This window comes from Engystomops pustulosus, chromosome 6 (assembly GCF_040894005.1).
Source record: "Engystomops pustulosus chromosome 6, aEngPut4.maternal, whole genome shotgun sequence".
Lineage (NCBI taxonomy): Eukaryota > Metazoa > Chordata > Amphibia > Anura > Leptodactylidae > Engystomops > Engystomops pustulosus.
This window is the reverse complement of record NC_092416.1, coordinates 45,814,142-45,832,763: the sequence shown is the minus strand read 5'-3', so window position 1 is coordinate 45,832,763 and position 18,622 is coordinate 45,814,142. Positions and strand designations below refer to the sequence as shown.

Below are 18,622 nucleotides of genomic sequence, written 5' to 3'. Positions count from 1 at the left end.
TTTATCATTCTATATTTTGAGGATAAAATGTTCTAAAGTGGTTTGTTTTGGTTTGTAACAAACTCTCTGTTTTTTTTACTAGGATATTGGCAATGATGTGCAGAAGGACAATGTGGACCAAAGATTCCTTAGCATCTTCCGCAAGGGCAAGAAGAAAACGATTGTACGAAATATGGGGCAGATGATCCATTATTCGAAGGTCAAGTTTAGATTCCAGCACAGCCAGGTAAACTATTCTTATGTACATGTGGAGGAAGTTGAGAATTGTCCTGTACCAATCCAATCCTTCTCTTCTTTATTGACTGGATGTAAGATAACTGGCCCCTCCCTAACTTAAAGTCCCCACCCCTTTTCAACAATCAATGATGCAGCATGAAATTAACCCCTGCTGCAGGCTGACAAAAAAATTATATTTCTAGATTTCTTATTCCTTTAAAGGAAATCTACCATCAAAATATATGAAGTTTACCATAGCCACGGTGCACATATTTTTATCGATGGCCTCCGTCCTTCTAAATCAACTTTTACAATTCTGCTAATAGAATAAAGCAGGGAGATAGGATCATACTTTAAAGCCTTTACATATAGAGTGCAGAGAGCTCATTAGCATAATTGTAAAAGTTGATTTTTAGAAGGAAGGAGGCAATGCATAACAAATATAAGATGTCCCTGGTTTATCATGATGGATGTTGGTGGTAGATTTCCTTTTAAAATTTTGTCCATCTCATGCTATAAATCGGTCCACTATGTGCAGTACAGTGTATACAAAATATAGATACGTCTGTTTCCGTCTTCATTTATAGATCTTATGAAGCATATAAAAGGAATGAAGTCCTATTTACTTTTACGTCTTATATTACGTCTAGATCATAACCATTATAAAGCGTTTCTTATTCACCCGTGACTCACTTCCGATTTCTTGTACCTTTATCTTGGACCTTGGTCTTTAGATGATTGTATTCAGTTGTAAATATCTTTAACCCGTTTCCGTTCCTAGGACCGATACTTATCTTTTTTTAATTTAGTTAGCTTGACCCATATAGATTTCCAGGTCAACATTCACACTTCTTATTTCTTATTGTAGGATATAAGTGACTGCTATTTGGAATTGTTCGAGTCCCAGCTTTACTTCCAGTCTCGAGGTCCCACCGGGCTCACCTATCAGGTATGTTCTCCATGGTCTCCACACTTCAATGAGGAGCTGAAGTGGACTTTGGAATTAGTTAACCTAGTAGAAACGTGACTTCATGCAGTTCCAGCCAGACAGATCTTGTTCAAATATCTCTTGACCCTTCACCCGTCAGGGTCACATCCATTACTCTTGTTTACACAACACTCATACCCATCTTTTATCTGCCGTGAGAAACTTATCTGCTCCTTTTCAGGTGTTCTGGAGGGTATTTATTTATTTTTACTTGTTTATTTGGGTGGGGTGATAATGGGAGGTTTTGTGAGTGGACTGTATGGTCTCCTACTCATAGGACCACACACCATATATTTCTATAAAGCTGGCCATAGACTTTCTGCTGACACCCTTCTTACACATGCACACTCTGCTTGACAGAGCATGTGAGTGTATTCAGCAGAATATTTATTCCTGACCAAGGATCATTTTTCATATCGTCCCCCATGACTGCCCCCCCCCCCCAGAGGTCGCTTCCCCTTTCCTCTGTAGGGACAGGAAGTGGAGATTAACAGGCCCCTCCTTCAGCCTCCCTCCAGTGTTTTTCCTGTCTCTACTGTGGATTTTTCCTGAAATTTAATTATATTTCTTACTTTTAGGGATTGGTACCGTTGAAAGAGCTAAGTGTTTACAAGTTGGAACGTTCCAAAGTCCCACCCAAACCCGAGGAGGAGCATGCTTTTCGAATCACAGGTAAAACAAATACCTGTGGGGCATTTATCAGATATTTTTATTTTTTTGGTGCATGAACTGTGCTATAATTTACACTGGGATGTAAGATTGTGGCGGTTAATGAATTGGCGCACCACTGAAAAGGTTTAGAACTGTCTCCACATTCATGAAGGTGAAATAGAACTCCATAGATCAGATTTTTGCAACTCTAAATGTAGAAGCGAAAAAGCAGCGCAGCAAGGGGGGGAAAAAACCTGACTGTTTTCTGTCAAAGCCAATAGTGAATGCACCCCCCCCCCCCTCCCTAGTTCTCTTAAAGGGGGTTTCTAGGAAAGTTGTATTGATGATGCATCATTGGGCTCCTAATCAGCTGGCATCTGGAGCCAGGTTGCTGTCCATATTGTATGAAGAGGGAAACTGCTCCTTCCACTGTGTAGTGGTCTTATTGGGTTACTGCAGCCAAGTCTCTTTTTTTTATGTTGGGGGGGGGTATTAATGGGGGGGTACTTGCTGTTACTCACTTTCTTGAAAAGATAGTATTTTCCTCATTACTGAGAGAGGGCCCAATAATGAATATACAGTGCAGTTCTCCGCAAATTATGCCATTTGGTTAATAGTAAAACTGATTTTTCTTCCCTTCTGTTGTGATAGGTCCTCTACTCAATCCTATAATTGTTTACTGTCCAACCCAGCAAGAGTTACAGAAATGGCTTTACCATTTGGAGAAGCAGATCCAGCTCAATGGTGGAAATCCCGATACTTTGCCCATAACGGAGGTACGGTTTGTGAGCACGGCTACAGATGCTGACAGATACATGTATTCAGTGTTGCGTTACCCTAATGTCTATAGGCAGCTGTGCTCGCCCTTTACCTTGCACTTATGAGTAGTGTATTCTGCGGTGTTGGCACTATCGGGGTTATACTAATGGGTTTTAGCTGGAGAAATGCTCTTGCACAAGAAGAGACTTTTTTGCAGCCGACACACATTTTATGGACATGGACAGCTGATCCCACCTGTTTGCTGTGCAGCTGTGATCCGTACAGAGGGGTCACACACTCCAGCTGTCTCCCAACACAGAAGCCGTCTAATATCAACCTCATATCCACTTAGGCGCCTGAATAGATGTTTGCTAATTGTATTATAATTGATGTGGGAATGTATTCAGTTCTATGCTACAAGCTTATCCATGCTTTTGAGTCCTGAATGATGCAAGGAAGAATTGTGTAATAAGAAAGCTCATGGATAAGAAAGAAAATGACTTCTGGGTGTAATCAGGTTTCCAAATACACCTAAAACTACAATAACCATCCGGTTTGCGATCAAAATTTCACAAATAAATGCAGGAAACTTTAAACTTCTGATGCTTTCCTTTAAAAAAATTTTTTTGCCACAGCCCCTCTGATTTACAGTCCTTTCCTTATTGGCCTCCAGCTTCCAAGACTCCTCCCTTTTTACTATGTGCTTTGGTAGTCTCCCTAAGGAGACACTCCCCTAAGGTCCCTTGCCCGTAAACGACTTTCTCGTTCGAGTGCTGTCTGAGTCTACGTTTATACAACTCTAACTCATTTATATAATATTACTCAATATATATATTTTATTTTAGTTTTTTTTTTTTTTTTATTTCTAGAGGATGGAGAATGTGTATTGAAGAAGAGAAAAAAAAAAAAACCTTCCCCTCCCAAAAAATAAAATAAAAATATTGCCTCCATTATCCTTGTTGTGACCCACCACCTGTGATCAGCTTTGTTCTCACCCCTTTGGTGAAGACAATTTTTCGATTATTACTTTGAGAAGAAACATAAATACTCTAGCGCTCTTCTGTCTGATACAGTTAAGCCGAAATAATCTGCAATTGTTGCAACAAGTTAGTAAGCTCCTTAGATGTGCGTGCGGCGGCGATCTGCCGGTGACATGATGGACAGGCATTATAGTGTCAGACTAGGCTCTTTTCAAAGCTTCTACCCATTTTGCTAATCTTGGATGCTGAATTTAGGCTCAGATCTGTCGCCCTCTTTCACCTTCCCTGCTTTTTTTCTTCATTTGCACCTGTGGCTACTGAAACTCTAGAATTAGCTGCTATGGGAACAGACAGTCCTGAACAGCAGCAACAGCTGTGAGGGGGGACAGGCTTACCCTGCCTGCCAAGGGAATACCCTGGGTGTCAGCACAGCTGCAGGCAGATTGGGTCACACTCCCTGGCTTCTGGCCTCCACCCCAGGGTCATCACACCCATCAGCTATGAACAACGTTATTGTAGGCACAGGACAACATCTTAATTTTTATGCATTTAAGCCCTGGGTCTGATACCATAAGAGTTTTTATTCTCCTTGAGCAATTTTTTTTTTGGTTGCATTGCCCATTTAAATTTCTGAGCAGATACATGAGATCAGATTCTATCACCTGATAGTAGGCCGTGCCAGTTCATTAATAGGCTCTGATGTTCTTCTTGTAATAACTTGTCCTGTTTGTATCATAATTCATATCACGAATGTAGAAAATGGGTACAATTATGCCTAAGAGCCATGTATACCAAACCACTCGTGTAAAGGGCCTTGCAACATTAGTCAAGGATCTCAGTATCACACATAGATCTCGGTCCACATTTTCCAGTTAAGTTCTCCTGAAAAGCCTAAAGAAAATATCAATCTTTCCAGTGTAAGAAGAGCTTGCCATGGGATTTTCTTGACCTGCTTTTGGCCCTCTTGGACAATTTTCAGCTGCACTCCTGGCTTGTCCAAGCAGTTCATGTGTCCTGAAAGTAGATGAAGTGATGCTAGACACATTGAAACCCAATTGCATCTCCTCGGGCATTAGTCGAGAGGAACTCTTACATGACCTATACCAGTGGTGGCAAACCTATGGCACTGGTACCAGAGGTGGCACTCGGGCCATCACCGCAGCACAGAGTTCACCAGACAGGACTTGAGGCATCCTCCTGCAGTCTGTAGAAGTCCAGCCCATGCCGACCTAAGTGCTATTTTAACATGTCACATCCTTGTCTGCCAGGGACTGAAGGATGATGGAGAAGTAGTGGACGGAGTTGGATGGTAATTGGATGTCCTGCTCCAGGTCAAGCAATTCTTCCTAATCAGGAGATCCTTCTGTAAAAAGCAACAATGATGATGTGAATTTCTCCTCATTCCGCTATATGGGTGTCCTAAGGGAGCCTATACGATTGAAAGCTGTGACCGAGCAGGGGACAATGGGTTAATTCTTAAAGTTAGTGCCATGTTAGCATGTTGCTAGAATTTTGTGGGTTTTCATTGGGCTCTCAGTCTGTAAAAGATTTGCCATCAGTGGCCTAGACTTTTTTCACTATTACGAAGCATAGCTATGTTATCATACTGATCTCCATGTTTACTTTATTTAGGTGAAAAATGTGAATGTTTGGGATAAATCGGAGCTGAGGAGGTCTGTTCAAAACCAGCCGGTCCAGGATTGGGAGGGAACACAGAGAGAATCTCTAGGTGCTATCACTTGCATCTCCAAGGTGAAGCTGCAAACTCTACCTTTCCAGGTTAGTGTCAACATTTTGTAAGACTCTTCTTCAACCTTTACCTCCACCACAGATGGAGAGCCATCAGTCGTTGCAGTCCCCTTCTGTGTGTGGAGATGCTACTGTAATGCAAAGGCTTTGTTCACATTGGCATTATGGTGTCCGTGTATATTGGAAGTCCTATAGAAGCCCTCGAGTCAGTGGATATTATTGGTGCTCAAAGGACCCCATTACATGATGTCCACCAGGTTTCTATCTTGTTACGCCAGAACCTTGGATTTCATGGCTCTTGTTTTGACAAGAAAAATTATCTATAAATGTGGCGTCAGAAGGCTTCCCACACATATGTGAACACAACCCAAGATGTAAAGTCCATGTGGTTCCTTGTATGCATTAAGCTTTTCTGTGGGAGGTGGTTTAACCTGTTCTCCAGTGTAGTCTTCCTTCTAAATGATATCTCAATGACCCTTGTACCTACAGAACAGGAAATCCATGAGCGTGTCTATGTAGTAGTCCATACATTTTGCACTGGTAGCTATGTATTGTTTACTACAGTTCAATAGGTGTTGAGTCATATGTTCAGGCAATGTGCCTCCAAGGCAAATGTCCTAATGGGGTGACCTGCATTATTCATAGGGCAGGAGGGAAGCATGATGACATGGTGCCTCACATCACTACTGCTTCCTCTGGGAACTTTACTGTATATATTCTAGATCTGTATCTAAGATTTTGCCCTTTGGTTTCATTTTCCAGGAGCTGAATGACCGAGTATTAGTTCTGTACCCGTCCACGCTTGTGATACTGTCGGAAGAAGGAAAAACCCTCAGTTTTAAGGTAAAAATGGAGAAAAAAAGTGTAGGGTGTAAAGGAAGGGGTTAAACAGGTTTCTGATATTTCTGAACAATCGATAGGATAAAGTGGCCGTTTAGGGGTCGGCATGGCCGGGCAGAGCATTACTGTCCTATTGCAAACCTGGAAAGCCCCTTTAAGGCATTTGGAAATGATGGATAGTTTAGGACAACTTTATGCATCGGAACAAAAGATCCTCTTTAGGAGCTTGAATGGACACAGGCTGTGCATACGCAGTCGACTCTTGCTTTGGCCTGGCCATGGGAAGGGGGTCAGAGGACCTTATATTGTGAGGTGGGACCTGCATCAATGATGTATTTATAACAATTGCTGTTGATATAAATAGTCGAGAGTACCCCTTTTTGTTAAAGGGGTTGGCCTCTTTTACCTCTAATTTTTTGTAATGTGTGTGTGTGGGGGTGGGGGGTGGGGGGGGAGAGAGAGAGAGAGGATATTTGGCAAATTTGCCAATATACGTCTATTAGTATTTATGCTCCGCTTTCTTGATATGTAAAGTGAAGCCTCCTGTCTTTTACCTCCTCACCCAGACATTGCTGACCATAAAATGGCCGCAGATGGAGGGTCATGTGTGATCTCTAACTGTTCATGAACGATCGCCAGAACCTTGATCTTATATTCATGAATACTGCCATAAAGTCCTGGCAGGGCGATAGCTCATGGACAGATAGAGTTCACATGACCCTCCATCTGCGGCCATTTTATGGACAGGAATGTCTGGCTGATGAGGTTAAAGACATGACGCTTCACTTTACATATCAAGAAAGCAGAGCAGAACTTTTAATAGATGTATATTGGTAAATCGCCTAATATCCTGCACCCCCCCACACTTACATTTTAACCATTTATCACACGATAAGCATTAAAGTGAAATATCTCGCCATCAGACCTGAGTTCTCGTACTCATTTTTTGGCTGATGCTGCTGATATTCCTTGGTTGTCATGGACCAGTTTTTTATTTTTATGGCGGTGACGTAGATCAGCAGGAGCGGGTAGGAGCTGTGTGTACATGTCTGTATCTAGACAAGCTGGTTGTGAGTCAGTGTGGGTGAGATGTAGACTCACACTATGGGGAGAGGTGTGTGTGGGAACAGGAAGCCAAGTGTTAATTACAAAATAATCCTGAGCAGGTAGAGATGACACCCTCTACGTATGTGATGCTAATGATTAACCCTTCACTTTCCTGCTTTGATGGTACATAACCATGTCTGTGATGTTTGTTATTTAACTCGAAATTTGCATCTTTCATACATGTAGGGAGAACTTCCACTTAAAGCCATTCGGGTGATTTCAGACGACAATGAAAAAGCGAAGAAGTCCTTCTTATTAGAAGGTAAGGATTTTAATGTCGTCACCTGTACTAGCTGGACGTGTGCTACCTTACAACGGCGGACATCATCATTGTGTAACCTCCATTTTATTTGACATGGGTCATATCCAGACACATATGAGTTGATAAATTATATGCAATCTCTGTTATTTTTGTATTATGATACTCGTGTAAGATGGCTGATGGTGATTTATATTTTTGTGAAATGTTAGGGAGATACATCAACACGATCCGAGTGATCTGCCTCCACCAACAAGATTACGACGAATGGATCGACCACCTAAAGACTGCTCAGCTCCAGAACAGAGACTCCTCGCTGTCTGCATCCAGTAGTTTCTGTGGATCACACTCTGCCCATCATGAGCAGGTACTGGTGCTGTTATGTAACATGTTAAAGGGGAATTTCCATGATTTGAAGGGGCATCACAGTGGCGCTCCCTCTGGCTGTAAAAGGAAGTGCACTGTTTTCATTGGCTTCAATGGAGCTGTGCTGCTATTGGTTGTGGTGCCGCTGTGAAGGGTTTGACATGGACTATAGCTTCCTTGCTGTATACCCTATTGAATGCCCCTATAAACTTGCTTTATGTAAATCCCTCTCATCCATAGGTCACAGCGAGCTGCCGGAGCTCCTTCACTTCAGATGGCCGAACAAAATCCTGGGCATCCGGGGGGAAACTAAGTAACTCAAATCCACACTCCAACAGCAATACTCAGGGATCTGACCGGCAGTCTTACTCCATACTGGGCGAACAGAACCTGCAGGACGATCCTCTGTCACCTGGATATTCCCAGCCTGTCCATGTGAGTGCCCTAGAACTCAGTAATAACTCTAATTATCGCTATGGCTATTATGTATGAGACATCTACACATTAATGAGTAATATACATCTAATATTCTCTTTTATTAGCCCATCTTTTTTTACTATTTGATTAATGTTGCTTAGTTAGATGTTCAAAATGTGCTATTTATATGTTGGTGCATTGTTCTGGCTTTTGGATAATGTTTCAAATTTGTATAAGTTATTCTGTATATTACTAGCAGCCCCCAAATAATACAAATACGTATTTTACTATAGTGAATGTTCTGTTCGCTATGAAAAGTCATTTAGAATTTTAATAGGCTAGACATGGAGGTGTCCATGATTTCGGGTCATAGCAGTGTTAAGGTAAACCTAGCTGATCAAATCCTGTCATTTTTACTTTTGGTTCCCCTTCCCTGCAAAAATTAGGGGCAACTTTGAGTATTTTGAATTAATTCTGAACATGGTCATGCAATTTAGTGAACATTTCTAAAGATTTCGCATCTTTGTTGAAACTTTTGGGCAATCCCGTGTTCCTGTGGATCTCTAGCCGAAAGCTAAAGCCCCTAAAATTAAGGCTAATGTGATTTAGTCAATTAGTTTTGGGATTAAAGGTTTTGTCTTGGGATAGGGAAAAGCGCAACCTGCACAGTGATCACAAGAGATGAGGTTCCCAAGCACCTCATGTAAATAGAGTATAGGTGTACATGCATGTCCAATACTTCATTCACTCCTTTTGCTGGATATCACAGTTTTGGCAATTTCATAAAAGTGAATGTAGCGTTGGTCATGCATGGGATCACACATTCCACTCACACTAGGCGCTCCGCAACTTCAGTCATGTGATCGGATTATTTTATTGACCATTATCATTTGTAGGACTAAACCTTTTAGAGGGGTTTTACATGCATCATTGAAAACCCCATGACGGCTTGGGTTAAAAAAAAGGGGGTACATACCCTGCTCTGATTCCTGCATCATGACAGCCATCTGTTTCGTGGCACTTCCTGCTGGACCAAATTGTTAGCCAGTCAGTGACCTCAAAAACCCTGGTGATGTAGGATAAGTGACGTCACCGGAGGTCGCTTACTCCACTGATCGGCTGCATCTATAGATCCCCGGCAGGCTCTGGTCGCTTTTGACTGATGAGGTCACTGATTGGCAACATCTGGTCCGGTGACTACTGACACTTATGGCCCAGCAGAGAACCAACAACCACTGATATACAGGCCCTGCATGGATTTCTGGGATTCCTGTGAATCCCCTTAAGGTAACGGTGATCCCTCGATGTTCAAGAGGGGAGTCCTATTACGCTAAAGTTCATTGACTTTTGTGTAGATTGCAAAAGCTTTAAAGTTGAGAACAGATCCAACTCGTACATAACGCTTTTAGACATGTTATCCGGACATTTTGTCCTTTCATTTTTGAAGTGCTTGGCAAATCCCAGCTGGCCTGGGGGAGTAAATGGACCAAGTGATCTTCAGAGAGGTGGCAGCATCCGAGGGTCCAAAGGGAAGAAAAACCTGTGTCTGCAGATACCGTCCACTATGCCGCACAGCTACGACATAGAAAACACGGGATTTGGACTTATCCCAGAGACCCCCAGTGAAGATGTTCTGTCTCCTCTGTACAAGGAGCCATATTCCTACCAGAAACCTCATAGTACTGTGACTCCTCAGGAAATGGTATGTCCTATCTACTTCCTAATAATAATATGGCGCCATTAAATTCCGTAGCGCTTTACAAATCATAGGAGACATATATTCTTCTGCTCCTTTTACCTAATTACTATGAATCCTGTTGCAGCTTCATTGTGTAGTATACACCCTGTCATTAAAGGGCCACCCTAATTCTTTCCATAGTGTCCTTTTTGTACGTGATGTTATTAGTGTAATTGAATGGGTGTAAATTACTAGTTCTACCAAGGCCTTTATAAGATAATCATATTGTATAACCAGTTTTATATCACCAAGCACAAAGCTGGTCTCCTTTTTTTTAGTTGAATTGCACAGCGAAGAGGTCGCCCTCCCTCGTATTGGGGTCCTAAGTCCCTTGTTTCTCCTCTCCAATGTACTTGCTGCAGTTCCCAACATCTTTTATACAATCCAAATGAGACCCAAACCCCTTTAACTCATTGATTACAATCACTGTGTGTCCTCTAAGTGATGGCGAGCCGCCTTAATAACCAATCTCTTGTAAGCAGATGGTGATTTCTTTCTGTATGACATGAAATTGTTTGTGTTCAGTTAAACAGATGGAACCTAGCAGACAACCAGCGGTCTACCTCGCAGTCCAACAATCCAGCGTTGTCCTCGCTGTACGACGAGCCGTACAGCCCAACCGGCCAAACAAATAGCAGTAGTAATTTTATGGAAGAGGTGAGTGTCAAACACAACAAAATAACACCTATAAGATGAGTAATCGCAGCGTCCAGGGGTTTGGTGCTGCGGGGCACGGTTGTAAAATGTTATGATGTTTAGTAAAGTCGTAAAAGTAAATGTCAGACCGTTGTTGTATCCAGTGAAATGGCTATAAAAATAACCTTATAAACACTCTACAGGGATCTTGTTATGTGTTACTGTATCTCCGACAAGGGCTGTGTTAGAGATGTATATGGTCTTTTATGTTGAGTGGGTGGATATGACTTACCTTGGTTGCATGCTGATCAGCTAGATGACAGCCCACCAAAACCCTTAGTGGTGGTCGACCTATAAAAAATAATAATAATAATAATTATTATTATTATTATTATTATTATTATTACCTTTGGACAGGTGAATGGTCGGACTTCCACTGATCTTCCTGTGAATAGAATATTATTTACCTACTACTTAGTGTTTTAGCAATTTAGTTAACAAAGATTTTCATAAAGTCTAATAAAATCTAATATAACACTTATTATTATTTCTGAATAATTCATTAAAGCTTCTGAGAAGCTTGAACACAAACCGCACCGAGACTCGCACCCCAAATATGAAGACCAATGGATCGTTCAACGTGAGCCACAATGCACACCCTCCGCTACAGAAGATATATTCCCATCCCGTGAAGGGAAGCCAACAACTAGTGAAACCCATGCTGCATCGGAACAGCGAACCAGACACCTCGGTGCACTCCAGACTTGTACCCGCTGCACAATCTCCTTTCTTTGAAAGTGTAAGTTCTCCATAGGGTATAATGTGGTGCCATGGGTTTTGGTTTGAGAACCAGCATTTAACTAGTTAAAATAGAACTGCATGCTGTACGTTTCTGGTAGAGGCAGGTGTGAATACAACCTTAGTGAGCAGGTACTTGGTGGATGTGGTGTTAATTGCATTTTCTGTTGACCTGAATGAAACGGCGCCATCTAGTGGAGATAATGGGTAGTGTTAAACTGTGTATACAAGCTTGCAATGGTTAATTATTCCTCAATTAAATGTGTTCAAATATATTTCAATATATATTATATCATTGTTGAGCGTAATTAGGTTAAGTTGAAGTATTTTTAAATTTCCAAATCCGATAACCACCAATATGCTGTCGTCGTCTGCATAAGTATATATGCATAATTTTCCATTCTGACTATACAAAAGCACATTACAGAGTATTCGCACAGCTAGGTAGATTAAGATGTGGTGATTTGAGGTCATGGGGGATGATGTTTCTGCGTTTCCTTGTTACTTTAGTAATTTTTTTATCCTTTTCTTCTAGCTGTCCACCGTAAAGGCAGAAATGTCCTTCTCTCAGCGCAGCAAAGAAGGTGAATGTTTAACACTTTATTCATTACTCAGAGCCAGACAGTGTAAGGGCATCACAAAGGCAGTTCAGACGTTTGTGTGGTAAATCTGTCAGTAGTGATAGATTTACTGTTATACTGGGAACCTAGTAATGAAGCAATGAGTGTCTGCCCTCTCAATAGCGAGTCCATACTCGTCACTGAACCACCTTTACCACCCTGTACCAGACTGGTTTTCAGAGAACACTCTGTATCAATCTGATGTATTAAAGACAAACAAAATAGAAATATGCAAGTTAATTGGGTAGTTTTGAAGGTTTGTGAAAGGTTTTATGTTTTAAAGGGGATAATGCAAGGTAGAGGATCCCATTCTTTGGGGGTCTGACTGCTGGGATCCCCCACCGATCACAAGAATGGAGGTCCCTTTTCTAATTGATGGTGTGGCAGGTCGAGGATGGATCCCGCCGCTCCATTCAATGTCTAGGGCAGTGATGGCGAACCTATGGCACGCGTGCCAGAGAGGGCACGCAGAGCCCTCTCTGCTGGCACGCGTACCTTCTCCCCAGCCTCATCAATGATACCTACCCCTGCCGGGTCCCAGCACTCTGTTGACCGCTCGACCCCGGCTACCGCTGCCTGCTCGTTCGCGCCTGGCCCACCCTGCTGCCTGCAGAGTCGCGGGGTCCCGATGCCTGCTTGTCCCCGCCCTGCTGCCTGCAGAGTCGCGGGGTCCTGATGCCTGCGGGGTCCCGGTGCCCGATGCCTGCGGGGTCCCGGTGCCCCATGCCTCCTGCCTGCTCCTGTGCTCCGACGTCACTGCTCCTGTGCTCCGAGTCGCGGGGTCCTGATGCCTGCGGGGTCCCGGTGCCCGCTGCCTGCGGGGTCCCGGTGCCCGCTGCCGGCGGGGTCCCGGTGCCCGCTGCCGGCGGGGTCCCGGTGCCCGCTGCCGGCGGGGTCCCGGTGCCCGCTGCCGGCGGGGTCCCGGTGCCCGCTGCCGGCGGGGTCCCGGTGCCCGCTGCCGGCGGGGTCCCGGTGCCCGCTGCCGGCGGGGTCCCGGTGCCCGCTGCCGGCGGGGTCCCGGTGCCCGCTGCCGGCGGGGTCCCGGTGCCCGCTGCCGGCGGGGTCCCGGTGCCCGCTGCCGGCGGGGAGTGGAGTGTGCGCAGTGTGAGTGGAGTGTGCGCAGTGTGAGTGGAGTGTGCGCAGTGTGAGTGGAGTGTGCGCAGTGTGAGTGGAGTGCTGTGTGTGCAGTGTGAGCGTAGTGTGCGCGGCGTATTACCAAAATTTTCATACTCCTCCTCGGGTAAAAATACTCCTCAAAAATGGTGAGAGGAGTATTATTACCCTTCTGGAAAAATGTTAGTGCGACCTCTGATAATGGTCTTTTATGCTATTTATGTGGTTGTAATGGTGGCGTCATGATGTCACAGTGTTATTTGTCTCCTGTATAATGGTATTGTGGCGCTATTGGACTAAATTGCTGTGTTGGCACCTTGCACTAGAAAAGTCGCCTTTGGTTTGCAGTTTGGGCACTCGGTCTCTTAAAGGTTCGCCATCACTGGTCTAGGGGATTGCCGGAATTTCCAACACCACCATAACATTGAATAGAGCGACAGGCACATGCCCCATCTGCCGATACATTCATTTAGGGAGAATAGTAGGGGTCTATTCAGTTGATCGCTAGGGTGGGGGGCTGCAGTCAGACCCATAAAGTCCCCTATAAAAATGAAATTTGAGACGACTGCTTTAAGAGACAGTGAAAGACCTTCGGGGGCAGTCCCCATTACCCCGTCCACACAGAGGGATTAACGAGAGGGGCTTCCCCATTACCTTGGCCACACGTAGGGATTGTTGGAGAGCGGTGTCCCCATTACCCCAGCAAAACAGGGATGGTCAGAGGGGCGCAGTCCCCATTACCCGCCCACACACCGAGGGATTAACAGGAAAGGCTTCCCCATTACCTTGGCCACATATAGGGATTATCTTGGAGCGGTGTCCCCATTACCCCAGCAACACACTTGATGCTAGTGAATTGATGACGTTTTCTGTGTAATGTGATGTAACCATGCTGTGATGTAACTATTGATTCCCATGTTCTCACTTCCTTTTTTCTTTTCTTTTCTTTTTTGCAGTTGAAGAGATGTTTGACCTGCCATCCTCCAGTAGTCTACAGACAGAGACATTGGACCACGATTATGCGGAGCTCCAGAGCTTCCAGAGTGACTTCAGTTATGATAACATTTGGGACTATGAAGTCAAGGAGAAAGAGGTGAATCATTTTGCAACCCCCGCTTACCCTGGGCACAGTTTCCCAGGCATCCAAGGCAAGACTGTACCGAGCCGGTGGCTGTGAGTGATGCTGCTGCAAGCCTCCACGGCTGGAGTTGTTGTTCCAGGCTTGAACTTTTTGTGAAGAACTTGCTGCTTTCTTTAACAATGGGTCAGGACGTTTGTGTCTGAAACGCTGCCGCTTAATGAAGACGTTCCATTCATTGGACATGGTGTTGCGTGACCTGTTCATGCCTCCAGGTCTCTGAAGCAGACTTTCTATTGGGTTAGGAAACTTTTTGTCCTGTCTTATCAGAGGCAATTGTGGGGGCTGTTCATTAGCAACAATTGCTTGGCATTTTTACATTTACTATGCAAATGCATAGGGGGGAGGCTGATATGTATGACAAATGTTAGTGTTCTCATACTCAGTATTGACTTACAGAATAGCCCCGTCATACTGCGTCATCAGTGTATGAAGAGACTCGATAAAATACCCTCCCACAATACAAACATCCAGCACCCGGCACCTATCACAGAGGTCAGAGAGTGTACTGTGAGTAATGCTGAAACAATGTAGATTTCCGGATATCATTTTCCACTCCTAGGGGCTCTTGGTACATCTTTTACAAAGACTGATTGATCTTTACATATTCCGGGTTCACAGCGTTCATGCGCTCTGTGTAATGCTGTGTCCTGTGAACTCCCAATAGGTAAAATATTGGTTGGTTTACAGTGTAAATGTAAGTATATTTATGTAATATTTGGTTTAATATTTAGGCCACAAGAACCTTTTTTTGTTTTCGTTTTTTTTTTATACTGGTTTAAAGGGTCGTATTGTTTAACCTATTTAACGTAATGCGGTATTTATTAAGAATGGTTGCACTGTTAAGACTGTATATAATTTGTATGCAGGGGAAGTTTTGGGGTGGGTTTTTTTTTAGTTCCTGAACTGTTATATCTTTTTAAAATAAAAAAAAAATTTCAGAAATATGTGCTTGTTACTGGGGCCATATATACCAGCATAAAAATTAAAAGTGTAACTAAAACTTTGAAGCTATCTGCTATCTGCAATATCCTCTCATCTTTTCCTCATGTAGGCGGGACTTCCTGAGTGTGACATCCGCTATGGGCAGTGATGCCAGAGCAGTGAGGGCATTCACTGTGCCACTGTGCACAAACCCAGCACCCAATCAGGACACAGAATCTGTGTTGCTGCTTGTACAGGGATCTAGTGCAGAGCAAGGCAGGGAATACCCAGGACTGGAGCTCTGCATCACAGTAATCTAATATATCACAAAGAAAAAGCTATATTAAATCATGTCCACCTACACTATAAAAGGTTTTTTTTTGTTTTTTTTATATACATGCTCAAGAAACTGATCTTCTTCTGCACCCAGCAGCTACTGATCAGGAGTGTGCACATCTGCTAGTAACCCCTCCAACACCTTCCAATGCTAGAGAATATTTCTCTGTATGATTCAGCTCTCTGAGGAGATTGGACTATTAAGGAACTGTAAAGAGTTAATTCATTTGATATTTTTATCAGGTTCCTTTTTATCTCTCAGTTGTTGATGGATACAGGACAGAAATCTGATTGCAACAAACTACTTAGATGTGGAAGAAAGGCAGAGGAAAAAGAAGGTCACATGAACAGAATTGTTTATTAAAGTATATTGCAAAATGTATCTTTATCATGCCCTTAGAATTGCATGCTTGTTAGGGTGTGAGGTTGATAAACTCTGGTCTCTTGGGCAGGGTCAATACTAATTTGTTGGGATTATTACTGAAAATTCTAGACCATTCTGAGAAATTCAGGGCCATGGCTGTGTATTTTTTAGTTTTTGTAAATATGCAAAAACTAAAGGAAAAAAAAAAAACATTCACGCACCCACCATGTATTGATTGATCTTGGGAATTGGACGTAAAGTACTTGGTCCACACTTTTCTATGTGATTTTGACTATTCTCAGCCATGTTTCTATTCTATGTTGTGCAGCACATGATGACGATACCAAAGCACCACCACCATGGTGAACCCCCTGACTCGGGGCCACTCTAATGATAACTGACCCTGTAATGCACCATTTAAACAGATGCTAAACTGAACACTTAACCCCCTTCCCCAATTTTTTTTTGTTACACAGTTGATTCATTGCCAGGAGTAATATACTCACAATACAAAGTTCTAAGTTACTCCATATATTTGACATCTGACCTTAATATTTTGTAATTTATTTTTTTTTTTAACCTAAAGCAATATATCATTTTTAGAGGAGTTTAAAGATCTGTTCAAATGTAAAATATAGTTTTTTTTTTTCCCATAATTTTCTTGAAATGAATCCTCCTAGATGACATTGAATATGACCTCCACCTGAAAGACATACAGGTGAAACTGTACCTCGGCCTTTGTGTAATGATGGGTCTCGGAGGGGCTGACGCCCTGGGGGCAGAGTCATCTTACTGTGACAGGATGAGGCCTGGGAATAGGAAGGATAATGACATTGGTGCTTGGTAAGGTTAATGCCAGTGGGAAAGCGGGAATCACAACAAAACACATACACACTGTCACATAGCGGAGCAGCTATTCCTCAGATACACCTGTCTGACTTTTTCACTGAGCTGCCAAATGTCAAGCTTGCTGTGGGAAGAAAACGCTCAGGCGGAGAGAGCTGGTGTAGAGTGTCACCCACATGTTATTTCCAGATAGCCACGCTTTGTGCACAGGTCATGTGGGATATGAGAGCCCCGACTGAAGGTCACAGGCTGAGAAAAGCAGAGCCTGGAAAAACTTCCCATGTGTACAGGTTCTAAAAGTCACTTTAATAAAAAAAAAAAAGTCGGCAGTAATTTATAAAATTAAACCTAAACTGTGATTGGTTGCAATGGGCAACTAGAACACTTTAGCTCTCAGACACTGATAAATCTCCCCCGTTATAGGGACACGGGATGTTCATACATGATAGAAACCCCATCCACTGTCTGCAGCAGAAATTCGCCCCCTAGTATCACTGCTTTGGGGCATATCTACATGTCCAGAAAAATTTGCCATATGAGTCAGTTTGTTTGAACAGACTACATTGGCTGCAGTAAATGCAAAACTCAACATTTGATCGCTGCCCATTCTAGTTATGCCCGTTAAATAGTAGCGCGTGTCCGAGTCAGAACTATTTTTGACCCATAGACTTTAGTTGAAAAATGGAAGCCAAACTGAAGCAAATCGGCCATTTTTCATAGCCGATTTTTGGCCATATTCACATGCAGGTAAGCCTTAACCCATGTGAACCAGCCAGACGTTGGGTTGACCCAACATATATTAGAAGATTGGAGATGACCTGCTGGTCAGTAGGGGTCTGACCACTTGAACCTCAAGGGCTCTACTACTCTATTTCCAGAAATTCCATAGATGATGAACGTAGCAATGGGGTCAGCAACACCAAACACCTCTTAGATTCCCTTTCAAGACATATGCACTGCACAGCCAAATATGCATGTGTATAGGGTAGCTGGTTCAGATCTTAATGTTATGGCCAGTTGTGAGATACCTCAAATAGTGATTACGTTGGTTGTCACAAGATGCTACTATGGCTTATATGAATATATGTACTTTAGTACCTGAAAATTAGTCACTTTTAGAGGCTGGTGGGGCGGAAGCATCACTTCAGATAAGAACCAGAGTTACAGGCAGTTAAAGCAACAGAAAATTGGATTTTGTCTGCAGCTCACGTTTCTTGGTATGCCCAAGTGTTTAGCTCAAAGAACCACTAACTTGATGCTTTATGAAATATGAGATTCTCGACTTTCATCTGACACCAAAACATCAAATTTCTAGTTAATATAGAACAGAAAATAGTGGTGTGTGAAGTGACAAAACTTTCAGCCTCTAAAAGTGACTCATCGAAGGCAAAAAGTGACTTCTCATTTTCATGTGACTTTGGAGGAGACTTTTTTTTTATTGGATAAAGGGCACGATTTTCACATAAAAGATGGAATTCTAGTAAAAACATTTCCCCTAACTTAGGGGTCCTGCAGTTGGACTCCTGTGGATAGGCAATAACTTTTGTTGGTGGGACGACCTCTTAAATACATGTGACACTTAGGATGTGCAAGAAATTCTGGCCCATTTCTCTTCAAACCTTTCATATCTACTTCATATCCAGAGAAAGAAACTTGCTCTTAAGTACAAACATAACCCCTGAGTTCTCTGGGGTGATCTATTTTCTTGAGCAGGAGCTAGATCTCTGTCTCTTATGATCTCCCTTAATACAAAGAACTCCTTTAACTCAACCAACCC

At 43.0% G+C, this 18,622-nt stretch overlaps 1 protein-coding gene across 1 annotated transcript in view; it reads left to right on the top strand.

Moving 5' to 3' along the window:
- Positions 1-15,293, top strand: part of PLEKHN1 (pleckstrin homology domain containing N1) — a 31,985-nt gene extending 16,692 nt beyond the window's left edge. Inside the window, exons 3-16 of the mRNA XM_072155912.1 lie at positions 83-226; positions 1,085-1,165; positions 1,783-1,876; positions 2,507-2,631; positions 5,227-5,373; positions 6,106-6,186; positions 7,477-7,552; positions 7,762-7,916; positions 8,156-8,350; positions 9,780-10,034; positions 10,596-10,727; positions 11,275-11,505; positions 12,040-12,088; positions 14,194-15,293. Coding sequence (XP_072012013.1) covers positions 83-226; positions 1,085-1,165; positions 1,783-1,876; positions 2,507-2,631; positions 5,227-5,373; positions 6,106-6,186; positions 7,477-7,552; positions 7,762-7,916; positions 8,156-8,350; positions 9,780-10,034; positions 10,596-10,727; positions 11,275-11,505; positions 12,040-12,088; positions 14,194-14,414 — 1,986 coding nt within the window. The 3' untranslated portion in view covers positions 14,415-15,293. The remainder of the gene's footprint in view (positions 1-82; positions 227-1,084; positions 1,166-1,782; positions 1,877-2,506; positions 2,632-5,226; positions 5,374-6,105; positions 6,187-7,476; positions 7,553-7,761; positions 7,917-8,155; positions 8,351-9,779; positions 10,035-10,595; positions 10,728-11,274; positions 11,506-12,039; positions 12,089-14,193) is intronic.
- The last annotated feature ends 3,329 nt before the right edge of the window (positions 15,294-18,622 follow it).